Raw genomic sequence first — 25,733 nt, forward strand, 5'->3', positions numbered from 1 at the left:
TGAACCGAAAGGTCACCGGCTCCATTCTGTGTCAGGGCACTTGCATGGGTTGTGGGCCAGGTCCCCAGTTGGGGGCATGCGAGAGGCAACCAACTGATGTTTCCCTCACACATCAATGTTTCCCTCCCGCTCTTTCTCCCTTCCTTTCTCTCTGAAAATAAGTAAATGAAATCTTTAAAAAAATGCTGGACTCACCCCTGTGACTTCCCTTTTCCCTATGACAATTGAGAAATTGTCCATCCCTCACTTTGAGATAAACTTGACTTAAATCTCTTAAAGGAAGTACATAGTAAATGAAAAAACTGAGAAGTTAAGGTCAGGGAAATGAAACCAATTTCTTTTAAATGACAACAGGTTTCTGAAAACCTTGTGCAGAAGTCAACTCAAGTTACCACAGAGTGAGTTTTCCAAATGAATGTAACAGTGAATGACAGAATTCTTCTGCAGTCGTGGCTGCCATGGTGGGCTGTTTGACCTAGGTACTTCTGGTACGTAATAGAATATAGGCTATGTGCTCACTTTGGCAGCACATATACTAAAATTGGAACGATACAGTTTAGATTAGCATGGCCCCTGCACAAAGAATATAGGCCAGTATGGTTCTGGATGTAACCCAAGAGCCCCAGTGAGACTAAGGGCAGGAGCTTTGTGCTTTACATCCTCCGTGTTCTCTGCAGCAGTAACTTTATGAGCCCCTGACCTCCTTTGACAAACATAAAAACCTCATCTGCCCGCAAAATTTGAGATAGCTTCTTAGGGACAGGTAGCTTTGTCTCCCCCTCCCCACCACCACCATCCTGTTGAAAATCACAGCTTTTCAACTTGGCCTTTACAAAGCCAAGAAAATTTAGTCAAACTATTATTATTTTTTATTTTATTGATTTGTAGAGAGGAAGGGAGAGAGAGAGATAGATTGTTGTTCCACTTATTTATGCATTTATTGTTTGACTCTTGTATGTGCCCTGACCAGAGATTGAATCTGCAACTTTGGTGTACTGGGATGATGCTCTGAATTACCCAGCCAGGGCTTGAAGCTAATTTTTTTTTAATCCAAATCACTTACTGAAATAAATCTTCCCCTACTTGGATGTCCAGTCCAAGTCCTCTTTTTTCATGATATCTTCCTGTCGTCCTGGCCTGAAGGGGTCTCTTCGTTCTCTAAGTGTTTTGACACTTTTCATCAGTGTCTCTCCCTTAGGCCTTTGTCATTCATGGCATTATTGCATAACCTATTTATTCACATGTCTAATTTCATGTCTACATGTATATTTATTGTAGGAACAAATTACATTTCATGTTTTAAAAAATGTATTTCATTGCACACAGTGTGGTGCCTCGTACATAGGAGTTACTCAATAAAATTTCCTGCTTAATCAGTTTTCTATTTTTGTTTTGCTTTAGGCAAGGCACAACTGTTATTTTATGACTCAGCTTAAGTAATTTACTTGTTTCAATGATAATTTCCTCAATTTTCCATTTTTCTTGGAAACCATAAGCCAGGTCTAAGGTTAAGACTGGCTTCCCTTACCACCTTACTAATTCCTGGTTTAAAGCACCTCCTACACAGTGTGGTTTGAAATAAGCACACCACAAGGAGATTAGGGAATCCATCTGGGGTTTCCCTCTCATTCCCCCCAGGGACTCTGGGTTGCCACTTATAGGTCTCCTTAAAGTGCCAGATCCATTTGCCAGTCCCTGGAGGCTGACATTCTTTGAAACTCAGCTCAGCAATATCTGAGTGCTTTGCTCATCTGCTTTGCAGAGGCCTATCTGGTCCTGGGTGTATACTTTGTTTATGCCTCCTTTTAGTACCTGGCACTTGGAGGCTGCTGTTATTTAGATGTATGTTTGCTCATCTGCAATGGACAGTTGAGCTCCTCAAAGTAGGGATCGTGTACCTCAGTTATCCTTGTTCTGCATGTAGTAAGCCCCACAAATGTTTGATGAGTAAATGTATGGATTAATAAGTGAGTAAATGAATAGCACTTTCTAGGTATCCTAAAACCTTTAAGAGTTTTCTATTTTAATATTTTTAAACATATTGATAGCTTTGGAGAATTTCAGGCTAGAAAAAGATTATTTAGGTTGATTCTTGTATTCTCTTTCCATGAGGTAGAACATGTTTTTGTTTTGACCAGTATCCCTTCGTAAGGTTTTGGGATGTATTCCTCATTCTGTTTTTCTTTTTTTAAGATTTTATTTATCTATTTTTAGAGAGGGGGAGAGAGGGAAAAGGAGAGAGAAAGAAACATCAATGTGTGGCTGCCTCTCATGAGCCCCCCACCAGGGACCTGGCCTGCAACACAGACGTGCCCCAGACTGGGAATTGAACCAGCGACCCTTTGGTTTGCAGGCCCATGCTCAATCCACTGAGCTATGCCAGCCAGGGCATATTCCTCATTCTTGATGGAATCCCATGCCATGTGGTTTGGTGGGGCAGCATTGACTCCAGACTCTCCCCATCCCCTGCCTATCAAAGTGTGGATTTTGTCTTAGGCCTGGCCAATCAGAGAACATCATAGCCCTGATCACAGGCATTGGTTCAGGGCTGGGCCTGTGACCCAAACAAGCAAATAGTTCTTATGTTGTGGGCAAATAGAACTTAGGCTTGGGGTGCCCAGAAGCCAGCTTTTCCCTCTGGTGGGTGTGGAGAGAGCCTATATTGGAATAAAACCTAATGGTACAGAAAAGCAGTGTGAAGAGATGGAGGAGAACATTTTGGTGATGCGATTGCAGTCTCCCAGTGGCAGGGAGCAGTTTAAGTTCGTACTTCAATCACATTCAAATGTAATGCTCCTCATATTCTTCATCCTTCCTGTTCTACCTGAGGTTGATTCTAAGTCCAAGCAGATTCTTGACCACTATAGGGAGAGCCATCTGCTTCTTGCTTTTGCTCTGTTTCCATTCTGTGATGGCCTTCTCTAGGTGGGACTTATTATGGCTTCCACCTATGGTGGCCTCTGTTACATCTGTCCTCAATGCTTCTGCTGTCTACAGTTCCACCACGTCTCAAGTGCCCAAGTCACCCAGGTCAGTCTACAGCTTCCCTGTCCCTTCACTCACTTAAATCTGCTGGCCTTCCTTAGCCTCTCCACATCCCTCTTATGGGCACAGGAACTGTGCATGTCAGGGTGCTCCAGAGAAACAGATCCAATAGGATGTGCACATATATAGAGAAAAATATTTTTTTAAAAAAAGAATTGGCTCATGTGATTACAGAGGCTGCCAAGTCCAAAATCTGCAGGGTAGGCTGGCAGTCTGGAGACCCTGAAGTTGATGGTACCCTTCGCGTGTGAAGGCTGTCTGCTGTGAGAATTTCATCTTGCTCAGGGGGAGTCCTCTTAAGTCTTTTGTTCTGTTCAAGTCTTCAACTAATTGGACAAGACCCACCTATATTATGGAGTCCACTGTGCTTTATTTAAAGTCCACATATTTAAATGTTAATCATATCCATAACACCCTTACAGAACATACAGATATTTGAGCACATATCTGGGCACCATGGCCCAGTTAAGCTGACACCCAAAATTAACCATCACAGAAGTTTACAGTTCTCCACCTGGGTACTCACATTCTTGTTTTTTTTTGTTTGTTTGTTTGTTTGTTTGTTTTGAGGCTGCTGACTACCACAGTTCTGGACAAGGCTTCTTTAGTCTGTTCTGCTGCACCAATGTGGAAGAAAACAGGGGACTTTGTTGCAAGGCAGACTATCTCTACTCTTAGATTCTCAACACTTTCTCTTAACTCCGCCAAGGGGTGGACAAATAAGCATGATTCCTACAGTACATCTGGCTTCAAACTCTCCTTCTTTCCCCAGACTGGACGTTTTTATTGGCGTTGGGGTGGTAGAGACCAAACGATGGGATGGATGGGACTGGTGCAGCCAGAGTGCCTTTCTTTCTTTTTTTTTTTTTTACCATATCAACTATGCAAATATTATATTTTTATTTTTCCTCTGCTTTTTATAAGTTAAAAAAATTGCCTATTGATTTTACAGAGAGGGAGAAAGTAACAGTGATGTGAGATGTGTGAAACATCGACCAGCTGCCCTGTACGTACCCCAACCAGGAATCAAATTCATAACCTAGGCACATGCCCTGACCAGGAATTGAACTGGCAAGCTTTCAGTTCATGGGAAGATGCTCCAACCAAGCCATGAGGCCAGGGCTCCCTCTGCTTTCTGGCACTCAGCTGTGGGGGCTGGAAATGGTGCCCTTACTTTTTTAGAGTGAACCGAAAGACTAAATCTTATGGAGAAATTACATGCAAAACGAAAGAGGAAGACTGGTGGGGAAGATATTTAAGGCAAGAAAAGTCTCACCTCTATAGTCCAAACATTAAATCAATAAAGTGTTACTGGGTAAGGATAAACCATACACCAAGATAAATAAAGTGGCTGACTAAAGCCTGATCATGAAAAAAGGAAAGCCTTTGACTCTTTGGGTGGGGTCAGTTTCAAACAGAGCAGAAACAGCTGAATTATGTGCAAACCTTGTATTTTGACACCAATTTTTACTGTTATTTTTACCACTTTAAGGGCAAAGATGTAGAATATAGGGTGAAGGGGCTTACCTTTGTAAGATTAAAAAAAAAAACTGTTAAAAATCAGTTGCATGAATATTAGTTTAATCCCTGGCTGGGTATCTCATTTGGTTAGAGCAGGGGTGTCAAACTCATTTTTACCGGGGGGCCACATCAACCTCGAGGTTGACTGCAAAGGGCCGAATGTAATTTTAGGACTGAATAAATATAAGTATTCCTTAACTAGGAATAGCTAGGGGCAAGGAGCTCATCGCTCCTCATCGCTGCAGCCAGGCAGAAACAAGGTGCTGGGCCGGATAACAAGGTGTAGGGCTAGATTTGGCCTGTGGGCCTTGTGTTTGCCACCTGTGGGTTAAGGCATCATCCTGATATGCCAAGATTGCAGGATCCCTGGTCAGAATCAACCAATCAATGCATAAATAAGCAGAACAAGAAATCGATATCTCTCTGTCAAATCAATCAACAAAAAAAATAAAAAAATACTCATTTAAGAATAGTTTACAGATTTTTAAAGAAGAATTTTGAATGTTATAACCATATTTTGGCATAACACAACTAAAATGCAAGAGTGCAAAATGTTTTCTCTTTTTGACAAAAGCATAAGCTATAAACTACTGAGTTAAATAGCTCCAGCAATCATACTATTGTCAAATATCCAGATTTTAACAAACAATCTGGAAAACATTTTTAAGTAGTACATAAACTTCGTGGGACCATGCTAAGAGAACAATCCTACTGAAGATGATAAATATACCTTTAAAACTCTTAAGCATTTTTTAAAATACAAAAAGCAAAATCAGAGTTGGAAGGGATTCTGGATAGCCACTCGAACTTTCTGAAACATGAATTATTCTTATACTTTTATGATAACTAGAAAAAGAATTAACTTTACAAAGCACGTTAGAAGTGTGGCCTAGTAGACCATGTATTAATTTATTTCTTCATTTATTCAGCAGATATATATTGAAGAGATCCCACTTAGTAATATTTTCCTACATTCTGTGCTGCAGCCCTAGCTATATCATTTGTTTGTGTTGTATACTCAACTATCTGCAACTGTCACTCCCCTATCCTGGGACAAAAGTGGGTTACTGCAAGCTCCGTCTTTCCTCCACCTGTCTCTGCCTCCCCACATCTATCCTAGTCTGGGCCCCTTTATGTCTAGATCTTAAAGGTATCCTGTATTTTTCTGTCCCAGATCCAAACGACAAACACAAAGTAGGGCAAATGTCAAATAAGCTCTATGTAGTGAGGTAGCTGTGTGTTGAGGGAGGAGTACTGAAGAGGGAAATGATGACACGGCAAGCTGAGGCTTGGTGGGAATGCATGTGGCCTCTAACCACTAATCAGAACATGTGCCCTGACAAGTGAAGGTTTATAGATGAAACAAGGCAGAATATTTGAAATCACAATTGTCCTTGTAAGTGCAGAAGCAAATGTATATAGTATTTATTTCTCTTCTAATTCATTGGGGGAAAACATCGGCTGTGATGGGATTTCAGGAACTATTTAAATGAAGAGGGCTGAACAAACAGAGTATGAAAGCACAGGGAAGAAATAGGCCTTACTGCAGATACGGAGTTAGGCATGGGAAAAGATGAGAGATTAAGGGAAGTGTACATTTGGAAAAGCAGCTGACCCAATGTTTACACAATATTCCTAATTCTAAGGTTATGGGATTTTCCTTTTTTTCCCCACTGCTTTCGATTGAGGACACAAGATTACTATATGTCTAACACATTACATATTTTTTCTTTATATATATTTTATTTTATCTTTAAAAACCCCCTGCCAGGTAAGAATAACCCTTCCCCCAATTTTCCTATGAGGAAACCAAGGAATAACTTCCATAAAATTACACAGCCAATCAATAGCAAATAGTCAATTGTTTGACTACGACCTATTTTTTTGTTTCAGATAATAGGATATAATCTGAATCTCCTAAAGGAATCTGCAATTGAGGGATTCTATCAAGAGCAACTTTATAAAGTTGAGAACAATAGAGATTACACCTGAAATCACTTCACATACAGTCTTTTTTTTTTTTTTTAAGATTTTATTCATCCATTTTTAGAGAGGGAAGGGAGGGAGAAAGAGAGAGAAAGAGAAACATCAATGTGCGGTTGCTGGGGGTCGTGGCCTGTAATCCAGGCATGTGCCCTGACTGGGAATCGAACCTGTGACACTTTGGTTCACAGCCCGCGCTCAATCCACTGAGCTACGCCAGCCAGGGCTACATACAGTCTTAAAACTTCAAAAACGGACAAAATAATTTTAAAAGAAGATTTCCAAATAGTTTTTTAAGCTATGAGGTGAAAGGGAGGGCAGCGTGAAAAACAAACCAGCATGGTGGACGAGACCTCAACGAGAGTGGATTACATTCCAGTCCCGATTCCATCACCTTGGTCCTAGCACTAGCCGTTGCTAAGCTTCGTTTCTTTAGTAATTTGCATTTTCCAGATCCTTTAAAGTTATAACAATTTATATGAGTTCTTACCAACTTTTCCCACCAACTTCAAAATAGAAGCTTCTCAACTGGTAACTCTCAAGAAGTTGAGAAAGGAGGTACAGGGGACCCTAGAACAAAATCACAGTTAGGAGCACCCGCTCTGTACAGTTGGAAATGAAAGCCCAGGTGTTATTTAAGCTTGACTTCTGCCCTTGTGAGTTTCCAAATGCCAATTCCCAACTCCCAAAAGGAAATACTGTTTTCTATCAGCAGTTGGTTGAATCTGTGAGTGGGAAACCCAGGGATAGACAGGCTCACTGTATACTGACTGGAAAAAAAAAAAAAAAACATTTAAGTAAACCCGGGCAGTTCAAACCTGTGTTGGTCAAGGGTCTACTTGCATTTGGGAACAGACAGGAAATAGAACCATTAATGAGGAAAGTATCATTACTCATACAGTGCCCAGAAATTCATGGAGGATGATAGGCAGTCTGGTGCCTGTCACTAATTCTTATGTCTATGACTTGATTACCATTTAAAGAACACCCTGGCTTTCATTTCTGCCATTATTAAAGTAACTAACCTGTAATTACCCCAGAGATGTGTTCCTAATAGGCTGTGAGGTGGCCTGGTAAGTTATAGTTAAGGGTGAGGCTCTGGAGCCAATTGAAACTGCCAGGTTCAAATGCAGTCCTGTTGCCTGCTTGGTGACCTTAAGGAAATTCATCTATAAAATGGATACATTTTCATAAGGCTTGGCTTTAATGTCCAAAATTTATAAAGGACTTACAAAACTCATCACCAATTTAAAAATGGGCAAACGACCTGGATAAACACTTCTCCAAAGAGGACATACAGATGGTCAACAGACGTATGAAAAGATGCTCAACATCACTAATCATCACAGAAATGAAAATTAAAACACCTGCCAGAATGGCTGTCATCAATAAATCAACAAACAACAAGTGCTGGTGAAGATGTGGAGAAATGGGAACCCTCATGCACTGTTGGTGGGAGTGCAGGCTGGTTCAGCTGCTATGGAAAGCAGTATGGAGTTATTGCAAAAAATTAAAATGAAAATGCCTTATGACCCAGACATTCCACTTTTGTGAATATATCTGAAGAAATCCCACACGCTGATTTCAAGAATACAAGCATCCCTATCTTCATTGTAGCGTTATTTATGATAGCCAAGATTTGGCAGCAGTCCAACTGCTGGTGGGTAGATGATAAAATCGCTGTGGTTCATTTACACAATGGAATGCTACTTGGCCATAAAAAAAGAAGCAAATCCTACTTCTCGCAACAGCATGGATGGACCTGGGCCGTATTATTCGAAGTGAAATAAGTCAAAGAAAGACAATCGTACCATATGATTTCACTTATACGTGGAACCTAATGAACAAAACAACAAAATAGAAACAGATTTGTAGCTACAGAGAACAGCCTGTGAGCTAGCTGTCAGAGGGGCGTGCTTGGGAGGCTGGGTGGGGAAGGTGGAGGGATTAAGAAAAGGGAAGTCGGCGACTCATAGGACAGCACAGCACGGCGATTACCGGAGGGAAGGGCAGGCGGAGTGAGGTAGCAGAGGGTGAACGGGGGATGAATGGTGATGAGAACGCTGACTTGGGGTGATGAGCACACAATACAATATACAGATGAAGTATTATAAAATTGTATACTTTAAACCCGTATCGCCCCAATGAATTCAATAAAATAAAACATAAACATGAAAATAAAATGAATTTTGAGATAGAAATAATCCAGTTCCCACATCACTGAGCAGCTTCACGGACAGATAACCCGTGAAAAGCCCCGTGCAGGACACACAGTAAATTCCAATAAACGTTGAGACAAAGTTCAAAACTTTTCAAAGGAATTCATGAACATTCTAGAACGAATTGTCAAATTACATTTTAGGGGATTCCCCTTTTAAAGCAAAGTCATTTCTACTTAATTTTTCATATACTATTTAGATTTTGACACATCGGATTTTAGTGGAATACGAAAATTAACAGCTTGCGCTATTTACTCAATCATACGTTAATCATATCGCTTGTGAAGTGGTTTTGATTTTATAACCCCCTAAACTGCTAAGGAATAAACGAATCAGGGTCGGCCCATCAGCAGTGGTAGCAAATGATTTAGCATTATGGTATCTGTCAGCTTCAAGATAAACGTGCGTCAACTTGACTGGGAGGGGTGTTTGGATACAAAGTTTCCCACCTGAGAGAGAAACAAGAGTTGTGCTCGGAGCCAGCACGCAGTGGGTTCAGCATCCCGGACACCGGCACCTTTTACGTAACCTCACAGCAGCGGCCTCCAGGCTGTTTTCCGTGCCCTCCCCGCCCGGCCGGATTAAGTTACAATGCCCGCGGCGAGCCCCGCCTCTCCGAGTTTCGCCGACCGCTTTTCAGGACGTTTACGTTTGAATTTCCCTGAACCGCCGGGTGTGGGCGGTGGCGCGGACCCGCCCCGGAAACCTCCGGGCCTTGGGCTGCTTCCCGCCACCCTCCGGCCCTGCCCCTCTAAGGGTCGGCGCTGCGAGTTGGGAGGGTCTCGCCGGCGCTGGCTCCCGTCAGCCGATGAGCGGTCCCAGGCGTCACTCCCCGCGCCGTCAGTCCTTCCTCTACCACGCCCAGCTCCGCGCGCGGAAGGGACAATTGCCCGAGGGCCCGATTTTGAATTTACAGGCCCGGCCCCCGAGCCACCGGAGCGCCCTGGCCGCCCTTCATTGGCTGGCGACGGTCACGTGGAGGCTGTAGTACACCCGCCATGTTGGGAATTGCTAAGCTTGAGTCCGCGCCACCTCCGCCCCCCGCGGCTCGCCTCCAGCCCGCCCCTCTGCCCCGCCTGAGAGGAAACAAAGTGCTACGGGCGGGAGACTCGGCGGCGGCGGTGGCGGCGGCGGCGCGCGGACCCAGCTCGGCCTTCCCGATCACCCTGGCCCTCTATCATCCCTAGTGCGTGCTTGTGTGTGTGTGCGCGCTCCCGCGCGTGTTTTCTTACAAAGGGCATTTTACGACTGATTGATTCGCAGTCCTCCCTCTTTGCCCTTTGTGCTGTAACCCGGCTCCCGCCATCCAGGTGCTTCTTCCTTCCCTCGCCGGCCTCTGCACGATCGCGGGTTGCCGGTGTGTGCCTGCGATCCCCGCCTCGCTCCCTTCAGCCCGCTGCGTGTCCCCGCTCTGCCCCCGGCCTCCCCGCTCCGCTCTCCCCGCCGATCGCCCCGCCGCCCGCCATGGCGACCGCGACCCCCATGCAGTCGCGGACCGGCAGCCGCGTTAGTGGCCCCGCCACGCCGCTGAGCCCCACGCGGCTGTCGCGGCTGCAGGAGAAGGAGGAGCTGCGCGAACTCAATGATCGGCTGGCGGTGTACATCGACAAGGTGCGCAGCTTGGAAACGGAGAACAGCGCGCTGCAGCTGCAGGTTACGGAGCGCGAGGAGGTGCGCGGCCGGGAGCTCACTGGCCTCAAGGCGCTCTACGAGACCGAGCTGGCAGATGCGCGACGCGCACTGGACGACACGGCCCGCGAGCGCGCCAAGCTGCAGATAGAGCTGGGCAAGTTCAAGGCCGAGCACGACCAGCTGCTCCTCAAGTGAGTGTTCGTTTGGCCGCCGGGTTAGCGCGCGCCAGGGGATGGGGGTGCACCCCGCGGCGGCCTCCGGAACCCCCAAGAGGGAGAGCGAGGGCTTGAGTGCCCACGCCCTTCGGAAGGGGCAGGGTCTCAGTCTCTGGGAAGGAGAAAAAAATCTGTGTTTCTTAGCTACCTCAGGGGTGCGGAAGGGGCTTGAGTAGTAGCGATGGTGGGACTGGATACACATTTGCTGATCCTGGATACCCAGCAGGGCTAGGAGGTGTCCCCGCCTGGGGCTGCAGGAACGCCCTGCTTCGGGCCTCGGACCCCAGGATACAGAAAGGTTGTCCTGCGTGGAGGCCTCGGGGGCCCTAGGTACGGGGAGATGGCTTCTGGGCACGCGCTCCAATGCGCGCCCTGGGTTCTGGCTGGTGCGAGACAAATCGTCTAGTGGGTTTGCAGTACGGAGGTGGCCGGCCAGGGAAGACTTGCTGCCCTCCTCAAGAATGAATGAGTTTTGCGCCGCGCGGAGGGAGGAAGGGGAGGGACCTGTTTTAAGCGTCCTGATCTCCAAGGGGTGGGTCCTGCTTTGGCGCGCTTAGTCTCGGCCCTGTGACATTTTGTGAGCGTTCTGCGCCTGCCTTGAGAGAGGAGGGAGGGGCGAAGTCTGAACTGCGCGCCACTGCCTGCCCAGGGCTAGTTGGGTTTCCAAGCTCATTAGGTTTCACTGGAGAAAGGTGTCCTTTCTTAGGAGACGAGAGGGGCCCTTGAGTGCTTCTGTGCTTGGGACTCGCAAGCTGGGTTTTTGCTTGTCATGGCCACCGTTCTCCATTTGTGACCCTCATACCCTCCAGGTAGCCGTTCCTCCCCCAGCTTTTGCACCCGCATTATAATGTTTGGTCTCTCGGGTAATGGGAAGACCTTGCTCATTCCCCGCGTCTGTCATTGTGCTGACAGGCCAGGGCAGGTGCAAGGGTGTTGTGTAAATGTGGAGTGTGGTGGCGATGGAGAGCTTGTAATTATTCCATCTAAGGGGCCCCGAGTTTCATTGTAGTGCACAAAGGTAAACTTTCAAGCTTGTGCTGATCCTACCTTGAGTTTCTGATGAGCAAAATGGCATAACTGTCACCATTAGGCAACTTAGTGTTGATGTCGGGCTTTAGACATTTGCTAAATTTGAGTCCAGAATTCATGGTCTCCAACCTCGTTGCCAAATGAAATTTGGCAAATGAAAGTCGATTTTTTGACTCTGCTCCTGGGTGTTTTTCTGTCTGTATCTGTGTGAATGACCCTGCCTCAGTCTCTGATTTTGTGCCTGGTATAATAAGAGGGTGAATCTGTACTTCTCCCTCTTACTACATACTCGTAAAAACGGTTCAAAAAATGTATGTACACTTGGTAAAAAAAAAAAGGAAAAAATTAAGGGTGATTTATAGTGAAAAATGAAAATGGTCTCCTGACTTTCCAGGAGGCAATCATGTTTTGCCTTTTTTATTTTTATTTAAGTATTGAGTTCTGTAACTCAGAAATAATCATAAGCTTTTGATTCTGTTTCTTGGATTTACCAACTTTTGTAATTGTGTTTTGAAACAAGTCTAGTCACTCAAACTACTGTCTCCATCTCCCCCCCAGTTTTTTGTTACTGAGTTTCTTCAAATCTTTGATGGCATTTTTTTTTTTGTATGACTCACCACTGTGAGATATGTACCATTAAGAAGAAAAAGAAACATCAGAGTCAATTATGTAGGACCCACATTGTTGGACCCATCCTAGTTTTAGATATGTTAAAATGTAGCACTGATTAAGTATCTGTTACATGCCAGTTATACTGTCCTTATGTTTCTGAGAGTACAGAGGGGAAAGATACCAAGCAAGCAAAATAAATACTACATTTTATCAAATTTGAGGCATTTTGATGCTGGTGCCTTTTAAATCTTTCCAGAATGTATCCATTGAACGTTTTTCACCCGGTAACAAGACTGCCACCTGGCTGACTGTAGCTGTAAAATACTGGGTATGGATTGTGATGTGAGATGCATGCTGGTTTCAATAGGTTCAAATGTGAAGAATATGTATTAAAATCAATGAAATAACATACACTATGTGATTTAATGGTGGATAATATCATATACTAGGGGAATAAAAATAAAGCAGGGTGAAGTGATAGTATGGTTAAGAAAGGCCTGAGAGGTTGTCAGTTGAAAACAATCTGAGATGTTGAGGAGTGACCTAGGATTATGTTTTTGTTACATCTATGCATATATTTTTATTGTCAAGATTATATGTAAATTAGTCCACCTTTATAAGAAGGGGATATGTTCCAAGATCCTCCAGTGGATGCCTGAAACTGTAGATAGTTCTGAACCATCCATACTGGTTTTTCTTAAAAGAAAAATGTTTTTTTTTTCTTATAAGTACATAGCTACAGTAAAGTTTAATTGATAAACTAGGCACATAAGAGATTAGCAATAGCTAATAATAAAACAGAACAGTTTTAACAACATAGTGTAATAAAAGTTATGTGAATGTGGTCACTCCTTTCAAGGGATCACTTACTGAAGTCTTTATATAGGCTCAGTGCATTCTGGTGCAACATGTTGCCACCAGTCAGAGCCTTTTTTGTGTTGCACACAAATTTTAATGGTTTTTCCATCTTAATTTATTATGCACAGTGGCTGTAACTTTTGCAGTTTGAGGTTCGGTATCAAAACTGCCACAGGTTTCTTTTTCCTTTAAAGTTTCACAGATAAAAGATTTGTTCTTACTGTAGAGGCTAGCAAACTACGTTTTTTTCTTTCCTTATTAAGTTGAGAACTTTAACCTTTTCACTTAAAAGATTCAGTTTACGGTTCTCTTTGGCATATCTGAATTTGCCAGCATCACTACTGTTGCATTTGGGGGCCATTATTAAAGCATATAAGGGTTACATGAACACATGCACTGTGATACTTGATGCAGTTGATCTGATAACCAACCGCAAGGGATACTAAGTGACTAACAGGTAGGTACCGTATAGCATGGATACTCTGGACGAAGGGATGATTACATTCTAGGTGAGATGGATCAGGACAGAGTGAGATTTCATCACATTTACTCAGAATGGCTTGCAATTTAAAGCTTATTTACTTCTGGAATTTTCCACTTAATTTTTTTGAACTGTGGGTTGCCTGTAGGTAACTAAAACCTTAGAAAGTGAAACCATGGATGGGGGGGCTACTGTATTTTTTTCTAACATGCTATCAGTTGCTCAAAACATGCCCCACTTTACTTTGTTTTGTATTTAAACTTTTGACTTTCCATGTATAATTTTGTCCCTAAATAGCCTTTCATTTTTTTTGTTGTTGACTAAAAGAAATACTTGCCTTCAGTATATCTTCAAATCCTTTAAAGATATGTAATCATAATATCTATTACATAAGACCACTTTCTTCCTTGGAACTCTGCTCTTAAGATATGCAGCTGACGTCCTAGGAATTTACCAGATTTAGATCCAGTTTTTCTTGGGTCACATATATTCCTTCCCTTGGTTTCTTCCTTCATTTTGTTGGAGAACATCCTTAAAATAATTTCAGAAAAGGTGGCAGGAGGTAAACTGACTCCTGTGTGTTTGAAAATAACTTGGTCTCATGCTTGGATGATAGTTTGGCTAGGTATAGGATACTGGTTTAACATTTTTTTTCCCCTCAGAATTTGGAAAATATATTGCTCCATTGATTTTTTTTTTTTTTTTAGCATCCAGTATTGTTAATGTGTGTCTGATGCCAGTCACAGTTATTTCCTTTTGGTAATTGCTTTTGCTTTTCCTCTTGGGAAGCTATTGGAATTCTCTTTATCTTGGTTTTCTGAAATTGCATGGTGATGGGCCTAGGTAAGGATATTCTGTCATGCATCTTGCTGTTATTAATGGGTCCTTGCAGTTCGAAGCTCGATCTTTATTTAGCTCTGGGAAACTTACATTAGTCCATACCTTTTCTGTGCTCCATTTTCTTTGTTCTTTCTAGTTGGGATATTGAGTCCTTTGATTACTTGTTTTCTCTCGTAATTTTTTTCTTTTTACATTCTGAAGTTACTTTGACTATTTTCTCCATCACATTGGTGACATTTTAAAGACATAAACCATGTTTTTTTTTTTTTAATTCTAAGGAATTCTTTTTTATACAGAAACTTGTTTTACCCAGCTTGTTTCTATTTTCAGGATGCATTATTTTCTTTAGTTGTCTGAGGATAATATTTAAGGCTTTCTTTTCAAATTTCTCTTCTGTGAATTGGATTATGTCTTTTTCCTTCCTGGTCACTTATTTTTCTTTCTTTGTTTGACGTGATTATTTTTGTTGCTACTGATTTTGATCCTTGGTTGCCTACATTTACCAATGACGCACTAGGTAATGATTGAGTATTACTGCTGTTATTGTTCAGGTGACTTTTCTGCCTTTCTGAGTAGAAGAACAAACTAGGACCTCTCTATATGAACTTATTGGAGAGCCTGCAGATAATCTAAGAGGTGCTGAGCAGGGCCACATTCAAAGCTGTTCCATGAGTTAATCCCTCTATTTTAGGTCTGCTTCACTGTCTCCTGTAGTCCCCATGTGCATGTTCTGTGATAATGTACTTTTATCTACATTTCTTCTAGAAATCGTTAAAATGTCTGCTAATGATTCCTTTTTCTTTTTAAAAAGATTCTATTTACTTTTAGAGAGAGAGGAAGGGAGGGAGAAAGAAAAGGAGAGAAACATCAATGTGTGGTTTGCCTCTCACCTGCCCCCAACCTGAGACCTGGCCTGCCACCCAGGCATGTGCCCTGACCAGGAATCCAACCTGCGACCTTTCAGTTTACAGTCCAGTACTCAATCCGCTGAGTAACACCAGCCAGTGCTAATAATTCCTTTTCTATTCACCTTGGTGTTATGGATCTATTTTTATGTCATATATACTTTACTGCTTTTTTTTTTTATTAGGGTCTAGTGAGGAGGTTAATACCAGTGCATAGTAAGTCATCTTGGAAATCAGTTAATTTTGAGCAATAATTGAAGTATAATTTGTAGGATGAAAACAAAGAAAAGTCTTATTTCTGTTTGGGTCCATTTAGGTCTTCTATCTCATTAAAAATCATTTTCTATACTTAATTTTTTATTTGGAGCCATCATTTAGGTGGATTTAGATTAAGGAAACAGTCTAGAGAATTCCAGATTCCAAAATTACTTGGTGCCATTTTGATTCCGCAGTACACAAGAAGTCACGGAGAAAGTAGGCCTTGCTGGAGAGAATTTGACAACAGCCTCGACTGAAGGCGGTCTTGGGGTCCACAGGACAACAGATCTCTGATCCAAGATACAGCTAATCCAATACAGTACAAGTATAACTATACTTCACTGGAGGCTGTTTTGGGGAACAATTTCCTAGAATGATGATGAATGCCATCATCAGTCAATACTTGAAATAAAAAAGTAAAGAAAGATAGACTTATTTAAGAATTTTAGTATTAACTAAATATGCAGGGAAAAGTAGGCATAAGAAAATTGTGTTGATTAGTCTTCCAGTAACTAATCTTGTGGATGCACACATTTTCTTTCCTTCCGTAATACTGGCCAATGATATTTTATGTAAAACCCTTACCTCCAGATGTGTTTTGGAAGTAAAAGCAATTCCAATTTTAATAAGGCAATATGATACACATACTGTATATGACACCCCCAGTGGGTCTGGGGTAGCACCTCATCATGAAATAGATATTTATAGTCATAGTAAGTGGAGAAAGACAACTGAAAATAGACTCACATCCACTCAGGTCTGGTTTCGTCACCAAATAAATTAATGAAAACTGTAAGTTTTAGAACTCTAAAAGTGCATATAAGAGATTGGCGATTTGTGTTCTAATTTGGCTACTACTTCCTAAGTTCACTTAACTCAGATTCCAGAAGTTTTCTTCTATTCCTCATTTGGTTTATGGTAGATATTAAAGCTTGAAAAGCTGCAAAATTAACAGTTAGTTTCCCTTTGAAAATGATGAATGGATTAGGAAAATGGTGATGGGCCTCACTGGAATATATTGAATGAATTCTGTAGGATCATTTGAGATGCTGAGCAATTAATTTATTGTTCCTCATTTAAAAACATTTTAAAGGGATGTCCCAAGAAACACAGTTTAATGTCTTGTTGGGCTTTAAAGTCAATGTTTTCAAAATAATCTTTGAGGTATTGTGTAGAAGTTTTGTTAATAAAGCAGAATTTCATACCTTTAAAAACATCTGGTGCTTCTTTTTAAAATATAATTTACCTTATGAAAATAAAAGCTTTTTCTCCAAACAATACAGTGTAATGTTGATTGTGTTTTATCATGGCACAGGTGGACCTGAAGATTTGCAGACTTCCTGTGTTCATCCACAAGCATCATTGATTTGAGGAGGGTGGGATGAGGTTGAGGGATCAAGCTTATATAGTGTATTCCTTTGGGGAAAACAGCATTTCTTCCATTTTACTTTTGTCAATACAGTAGTAAGGAAACTTCTAATGGGAAAATTGGTGTTTTGTGTTTCTGTTAAGAAAATGCATGCAGATGCTGACTTGCTCTTGTAGCAAGTATGATAGGGACAGTGTCTACCACAATAGCCTGAGATAGGCTGGTAACAAGCAAAAGCAGTACCTGAAGTTGCCACATCCTATTTTTGGTGACTTGGGATAGGCCCTTGACTCTTTGAGCCTTCATTTCCTCATCTGTATAATTGGGATAAGGAATAAGCAATAGTTTTCTGAACCTCAGGAAGGATGAAAAGACTTAGGTCTTTTTCTAGCCAGTCACCTACTTGTCTCATAATAACAAATGTGAATTTTATCCAAAAATTTAAAAGTCAATTTTAAATTGACTTTTAGAGAGAGAAGGTAAGGGGGAAGAGACAGAGAGAGCTATCGATTTGTTCACTGATTGGTTGATTCTTGTGTGTGCCCTCACCGGAGTTCAAATCTGCAACTTTGGCATATCAGGACCACGCTCTAACTAACTCAGCTGCTAGGCCAGGGCTGCAGGGTTGTGTTAACATTCATATTTTTCAGTTTTAAAATCTAAAATAATAAGTGCTGATCTGCTTTAGAAAGTGTTCTTCATATGTAAGATAATTAATTGAAAAACAAACACCTTTATCCGGTATATTACTTGGTCTTCCGTTTTTTTATGTCCTGATTTTGCACTGGTAGAAGCAGGTTGACAGCGATCCTCTGGCTTTTTATATAAGAGCTATAAAACTTCATGTTAAATGTACTTTAATATTCTAGGAAAGAACTGGAAGGATGAAACACCTAAAACTTGAGTTACAGTCTAGGAAGCAGGTCCTAAGCAGTTAACCTGTGAGGACACTCCCTTCCCGCGCTTTCAAAGGATGTTTGGTAGAGCGAGCTGTCTTTTGGAGTTGTTTATTTAACGTAGGGCAGTGGTTTTCAACCTTTTGCATCTCATGTAAACTAATTACTACACTTATACAGCACACCAAAAGACATATTTTTTGCCAGTCTGACAAAAAAAATAGGCATGGTTTTGATTCATCTACACTGGACAGCTATTGTGTTGGCTGTTGTCATTTTTTTATTTGACAGTCCAAGGGAAAAGAGGTCAGTGCCCCTGAGTAAATAGTCCAGTATGGCATGTTTGAAAAATTCCTGTGGCACAGTGGTTGAAAATTGCTGACATAAGGGAATAGACTAGGTAATCTTTTGGTGTATGGAGGTTCAAGGAAGTAAAGATGCAAAGTGAAAGATAAAGCAGTGTAAAAATACGCTGCTGAGTCTTAGACTGTTACTTTGTTCTTTCTCTGGCTAGATGACGTGGCCTCTGCAATGTCTTAGAGATCTGCAGGCATTGATATCATCAGTGTAGGTCTCCTGCCTTTACAGACGGTGAGAATGAGCGGCAGGTGTCATTTGGGTGGTGCTGCTTCCTCTCACTGAAGTTCCTAGTTCAGAGTTCAAAGGAAGTTTGCTCATCAGAGTTTTAACTCCTCCCCGCCCTTTTTTCCCCTCAGTGTAACTCTGATAAGGGGATTGGGTTTTAGCTGTTATACTTGGGGAATTTTTGAAAATTAACTATTTTATTACACAAGAAATTATATGTTCATTATGAAAAGTAGAAAATACAGATAAACACCGGAAGAAAATAAAAATTGTACTTAGTTCTCTATTCCAGAAACATGAGCTCTGAAGTTTCCTCTCCATATCCTTGTTAAAAAATAGGTTTATGGGAAATATTGATACATTACCTGTATTCATGAAACACTATTTTGTGAACATTTTACACATCAGTAAATGTGCTGTATACCATTAGTGAACACACTTTAAGGATTTCATCGATAACCTTTATTGGCCACATAAGTTGACTGTGACCAAAGCTTTGGAGTAACTGTCTCCACCCAAATTCTCAGAGGCCATAGAGGGCCATGATTATCCTCTTCTTTCTTGCTGACAGTATTGGGCTACATGTTAACTAATTTACTGGTTAAATGTTAACCACTGGATAAAGTAATAAAAATTTTGTCAATTTTTGATGACACTGGTAGCAGATGAGTGTCCTTTTTCTATTTGGAGGATTTTAATTTTAATTTCTGGAGGTTCTTTTAAGTTTCTGGTCATTTTCATTATGCTCATGTTGTTAGCATAAAGAAGTAAAAAGATCAAAATTCAGGTTATAACTTAGATTTCTGCCAGTAATTTTGGTGTAGGCCTACATGATAACTGAGCTTTTTCTTAGCTAATGTACATATTTGGGCCTTTTTAAACTTAATTTTTAGACTTCACTGCATTTGAATGCATTGATCATAGATAGAATTACAGCACTTTTACTGCTGGAAGGGGTTTGGTCTTCATTGCATTTGAATTTATTGATCATAGGTAGAATTACAGCACTTTTACTGCCAGAAGGGGTCTTGTATCATCTGCTCTAACCAATTCATTTTGTAAATACACAACTTGAAACCTGGAGAGATTAAAATACTTATGTAATATTCAGGAGAAGAACCAACATTTATTTCCCGCTTATTTTGCTTGCCATGTACAATGCTAGATGCTTTACAAACACTGTTGATTTGAGGGAGGGAGAGATGGGGGAGAGAGAGAGAGGGAGAGACAGAGACAGAGAGAGATTGATTTGTTGTTTCACTTAATTATACATTTATTGGTTTGTTCTTGTCTGTGCCCAGACCAGGGATCAAACCCACAGCCTTGGTACACTGGGGTGATGCTCTGACCAACTGATCAACTTGGCCATGGCCAGTCTCCTTGAAGCCTTATGATAACCCCGTTGATGAGTGGGGATACTTGAGGCTTAGGGTTTCTTTAAGTCTTTTGTTTAGGATCACTTAGCAGATAGATAAATGGTGAAGTTAGAATAGATTCCAGCTCTGTCTAGATTCTTGCATTCTGATAAGGTTTTTATATGTTACCCAATTTAACCCTTACATGGGCCCTGTTTGGTGGCATTATTCCAATTACCAACCTTCACGAAGCAGGCTCAGAGTAGTGTTAACTGTTTTTGGAGCTTGAAGTCTTATGTAGGATGGTTACTTTTCAGGTCCGTTTGGGTGCTCCTTTTTGAAATGGCACTAGGTGTGTGTTTTTATGTTGCTAGTTCATAGCCCCTAGAGTTGTAATTTTGTATGTCAGGAGAGAGTTAGTAATTGAAGCTGCTGTTTGAAATACTGAGGGCTTCGTTTGCTAATTAGGACAGAGTGAAGATGAATTACTGAAAGAGACCTCTTTTTCCCTTCTTAAAAAACTACTTCTCTACTTTACTTCATGCTTTAATAATAATTTTAAAAATTAAAATCTCTAAATAAATCTTTAATAGCCATGACAGAAATGTTCGTTTCATTTTTATTAAGCACACATTTGTGGAACAGGTAGTGGGTGCCTGGCCTTGAACAGATGCTGGGGGTAGAGAGATGGGACACTCAGTCCCTGTTGCCAGGCTGCTTACAGTCTAGTTGAGAAGATAGGAGACAAATGCCGTTGTGATGCTTTAAATATGATACACTAATACAATGTTATAAGTGTTATGGTAGCAGTAACCACACAGTGCTAGGGAGAGACAGCGACTAGCACCTAAGGCTGTCTAGGAGCCTTTTAGAGGTTTCAGAGCATCCCAGGGGACTTGGAGAGGTAGTGATATCTGAGCTGTAGGGTCGGCTTTTATGTAATGAGGAGCCTCAAGAATTTTAGGCACGAGTGACATTGGTCTTGACTGTCTGTGGGGGGGAAAAAGAGTAGAGGTAAAAACACTGGTAAGGACACTTGGGGAGGAGGGAGGTGACTCCTGAACTGCGGTCGGCAGTAGGACAGGACAGAAGGGAGATTTGGGAGCTTAGGGAGAGTAGAGTCTAGGGTGACTGTGTGCAGGGGTGCTTGGGGAGGGAGTGTTGCTGCTCTTCACCAAGATGCATGGTGAAGGAGCTCGGGGTTAGTGGAGTCAGTGGGTTAGCGGTGTGTGTTGGAGTTCCAGGTGGAGAGTCAGGCGGCAGTTTGGAGTACCTCTGGGGCTCTGGAGAGAGACTTGGGTTGGAGAGACAGTTTTAGGAGCATGGGTGATATGTGGGGGTAAAGAGAGAAAAGAGGAGAGGGGCAAACTCAGAGGCATGGAGAACATCTACAGGTGAGGATGAGGTAGAGGAAAGAAAACCCCCAACGCAGATGGTAAGTAATGGCCAGAGAGGTAGGGAAAGAGTCGAGTCATGGAATAAGGAGATTTGTTAAGGAATGCTCGTATATTTTTAGTTTGATAAGGCCTAAAAAGTACCCAATTGAGTTGGGTACCTGGGAGATTATTGCTGACTGAGGAACGCCTAATGTTTGTGAACAGCAGTGCGGTCAAAGCCACTGACCATGACTGAGGAAGGAGAGGGAAGAAGATCAGGAGCTGAGGTCGCTTGGCAAGAATGTTGGCTGTGAAAGGAAGGAGACAGTCTTAACATTGATTTAAAGTAGATTCTCACTCGGTGCTTATGTAACAAAACATTAGGTAGAGACCAGAACACCTATTCCTGTAAGATTCTGTACAAAAAATGATGGCATTTGTTTGAAACACTTCAGTAACTTCTAGGTTAAAGACTAAAATCCTCAGCAGTACTTGATAGTAGACTGACCATATAATTGAGCATCCAGAGATACTCTTCTGTGTAAAGGAGGGAGCTATTAATAATTATGTGGGGACAATGGGCATAAATGGAAATGGTCCTGCGTAACCTGGGACATCATGGTCGTCCTGCCTGCGTGACCTGGCTTCCGTCTGACTCTCCAGCATCACCTCACACCACTCTCCGTCTTGCTCTTTCCTCCCTAACCACGAAGTCCTTTATGCACCTTCACTTACCAGGCGCCCTCTTAACACAGGGCCTTTGCCTACAGAGTTTCCTCTGTCCTCTCACATCAGGTGCACTCCTTCTCGTTCCTGGGATCTCCATTCAGATTATTTTAGGGGAGTCTTCCCTGACTGTCAGGGTTTTCTAATATGATCCTTGAAAAAACAAACCCATGGCTGTCCGGCAACATGTATGTGTATACATAATTTAAGAACTCAAGGAGAATTCCCCAAGGCTCCTCCTGAAAAGGATTCTCTTCGACAATATTCTCTGTTCTCTTGATATTTTTCTCTCATTGGCATTCCTGACTTTGTACTGTAGAAGATGAGGAATTATGTTTTACATTTCGTTCTCTGTAACACATTTTTCTTCCCCTTATCCAATAGTCACACATTACATTTTAATTTAGTTCAGTGTTTGGTATTTAAAGTATTAATTCAGTGCATTCTGCTACAAATGCTCCTATAACACCATCTCCTGTGTGACTGGTAAATAGAGAAATGACATTATAATTAGAGGTTGTATTTTTTTACATGTGAAAAGTAGAGGAGGAGCCAGAATAGCAAGAGAGAGTGTTAAGAGAAAGTAACCTCTCAGCTTTGCTTTCACCTATATCTTAAGAAAATCAAAAGTGTGTGCTGTCACCCAGAGTTTCCTCTCTCTAGGTGTACCCCCAGCTTTGCTCTTGTAGCCGAGCTTGTGTTCAGAGCTCTCCTTCTGTCTCTTTTGTCTCAATCCTGCAAGCCAGCTTGTCCACTCTGTTGGTTGTGTATTTTTAAGCCTTTCTTGAGGCAGGTGTAGCCACAATAAACTGACTGCATGGGTTGTCCAAGTCCCTTCCTGAGGTACTAATTATTATTTTTGTTATTGCTGCTGCTCTGGTTACAAAACTGCATAGGTTTGGAGTGGTTTGTTCCAACTTTGTTTTTCCCATTTGTTCTGTTACTTTTATTGTGTTGTATGCAGAATGCAAGAGTTTTTAAGGACACATATGTTGTGTTCTAGTAAAAATGTGTGCACTCAATGAACATAAATCCCCAACAGAACTCAATAGTATACTACTATTAGTTTTTCTTTACTATAACATTTTTTGATTGTGAAAACAATATTTTTTCCCACTTAGTTTCTTTTCCCCCCCATTTTTCTCCTTTTTACTATAGGAATTTTGAAGCACACACAAAAGTTAGGGGCAAATCTTGTTCCATCTACACCCAACCCACTTTCCACCATCCCCATTCTCCACTGATTTACTGTGGAGCAGATCTCAGGCCTATCTATAAACATATTCATATTGTTCATTTACAGTATATGTATATCTTGCAAGGATGGCTAATCTCCAGTAATAGTTACATTTCTTAAGAAACGTTGACAGTACATATATATTGACAAAATAGTCTTAGAAAATGTTTCAGAATGTCAGATCGGACAGACCAGAAGAAGATGCTTAAGCCATTTGTAATTCTCAAACATGTCTGTGATTAATTTAATAATGTAACAACTGGTAAGAATGCTATTAAGTGACGTATATTTCATAGTCCTTTTCTTATTCAGATCTACTACTCAGATTTTATTTATCTTGTTTCATTTAAAAAAATTTCCACAAAGAATATACCCACTTAGCATTTATAATTCTATAAGATGTCACTAAACAGTGAAGCTTCCCCTACAAAAACCCTGTTCTCCCATCATATTGTTTGGCAGCATTTGCCCTCATTGTCTTTTTTTATCTGAGTTTGTTTAGCATTCTTCTTCCCACCTGCTATGCAAAGGCTGTGGTGTGTTATCAGTTCTTACAGTTTTTGAAAGAGTTCTTCCAAGGATATTGAAGTCCTTGTTACAGTTTTCTTGTATGCAAACTCAATGCTGTGGAAGAGCTGGTGCTTGGTTCCCTGCGCCAGCCCTTCCCTCTGCGTCTCTGAGTTGGTTCAATGACCAGGGGCATACTTCCTGGCACTCCACTCTTTCAGGAGCCCTCACTCAGCGGGCCTGGACCCAGGGGCATATGAACTGCCCCCACCAGCTGCAACCCAAGGGTCTGACCCCACAGTTTGTTAATGTGAGCCCCCAATTCTGCGATTCTCACTTAGTTTTGTGTAATTGTGTAGAAAGAATCTATACAGCAGTCGTTAAAACATCAAGTCGTTTAGAGTCATGAGGTTTTCTGTTGGTTTTACCTTATTTAAAAATACCTTGTGGAGCCTTGCGTTCTTGTCTAGTTGCATTGCATAAGCGTTGATAGTTTGGGTATAGAATTTTAAGTTGTAAATAATGTTCAGGATATTGAAGGCATGCTCTTTAGTTCTCCAGGTTTTGTAGTTGCTGAGAAATATTGATGAGTGAAAAATTAAAAAGCTTGTAGGACATTTTTGATTCATTCCTGAAATTTCACGAGGATGTTCCTTGGTGTTGATGTCTCATTTATTGTGCTGGTTATTTGATGTGAATTTTTCAGTCTGGAAATTCATGTCCTTCATTTCTTGAAAACCTTCGTAAATTATTTTATTGACATTTTCTCTTCTTTTATCACATCCTCAGACTTCTGTTATTTATATGTTAGACCTCTTAAGTTGATCCTCTAGTTTTCTTATTTAAAATATTTTTTCTCTTCTAGATGGTTTCAATTGTACCTTCCAATGTTGCTACCTTATTTAAATTTCTAATAGATTGTTTTTTATTCTCTTGCTATTTCTTTACGTAATCCAGATTTTGATTAAATTTTAGGGATGCAGTAGTTTCTCTTATTTTTTTCAGAAGTCTCTATTTTCCTTCATAGTCCCTATTTGCTCCAAGTTAATTTCTTTTTCTATTTGTTTAGGTGTTTGTAATCAGTCAGTACAGGAAATAGAAAAAACTGTGGGTATTTTAAGAAGAGAGGGAAAAAATAAGGGATGTAAGTGCTTAGAAAAGGTTATGAGAAGAGCTGAAAGAGCAGGAACAATGCCTAGAACACTGTAGAATTGATCTGTAGGAGCTTCAGTGTCTGAGCCGTGACTGGAACTACTGAATTTGAGAAAGTAGCACGAAGCTGCAGGTCGGCCCCAGGAAGCTGCCACTGCTGTTGTGTGAGCAACTGCCTCAAGACATCCAGCAAACCAGAGAATGGGCTGTTTCAGAAAACTTTCACAGATCAATACCCTTATGAATGTAGGTACAAAAATTCCCAATAAAATGCTAGCATACCAAACACACCAATGTGTAAAAGGATTATGTGCCATCACCAAGTGCAATTTGTCCTGGGAATGCAAGATTGGTTCAGTCTATGAAAGTCAGCAATGCACTACACTATATTAATAGAATGAAGTGCAAAAACTCTGTAATCATCTCAATAGATGCAGAAAAACATTTGACAAAGGGCATTATTGATGGCTTGAATCAGTAAAAGGGAATTTCTTAACCTGATAAAGGGTATCTATGGAATACCTATAGGTAACATCACAGTGGTAAAGACTGTCTGCTTATTCCCTAAGATCAGGAATGAGAAAAGAATGCCCACTCACCACTTTTATTCAATACTGTACTGGAGGTTTGAGCTAGGGCACTTAGGCTAGAAAAAGAAATAAACGTATTTGGATTGGAAAGGAAGAAATAAAATTACTCTATTTGCAGATGATAATCTATTTATAAATAGGAAATCCTAAAGAATCTGTAAAAAATGAAAAGATCTGGAGAGCTAATAAACAAGCTCAGCAAGGTTACAGGATACGAAAGCAATTTACAAACTCAGCTGTATTTCAATATACCAGCAAAGAACAGTCCAAAAGTGAAATAAAGAAAACTCCATTTTCAGTAGACTCAGAGAATGCAGTGCTTAGGAATAAATTGAACAGAAG

General features: G+C 41.2%; 1 protein-coding gene and 1 pseudogene across 2 annotated transcripts in view; both read left to right on the forward strand.

Moving 5' to 3' along the window:
- The first annotated feature begins 511 nt into the window (after window positions 1–511).
- On the forward strand, window positions 512–584 carry LOC123818197 (annotated as a pseudogene).
- A 9,266-nt stretch (window positions 585–9,850) lies between these two features.
- Window positions 9,851–25,733, forward strand: part of LMNB1 (lamin B1) — a 47,378-nt gene continuing 31,495 nt past the window's right edge. Inside the window, exon 1 of one of the 2 annotated variants that reach the window (XM_045838108.1) lies at window positions 9,851–10,591. In XM_045838108.1, coding sequence (XP_045694064.1) covers window positions 10,233–10,591 — 359 coding nt within the window. In that variant the 5' untranslated portion in view covers window positions 9,851–10,232. The remainder of the gene's footprint in view (window positions 10,592–25,733) is intronic. The other variant, XM_045838107.1, reaches the window with a different exon arrangement.

Source organism: Phyllostomus hastatus, unplaced genomic scaffold (genome assembly GCF_019186645.2).
Source record: "Phyllostomus hastatus isolate PE091 unplaced genomic scaffold, TTU_PhHast_1.1 phas_contig_254, whole genome shotgun sequence".
NCBI lineage: Eukaryota > Metazoa > Chordata > Mammalia > Chiroptera > Phyllostomidae > Phyllostomus > Phyllostomus hastatus.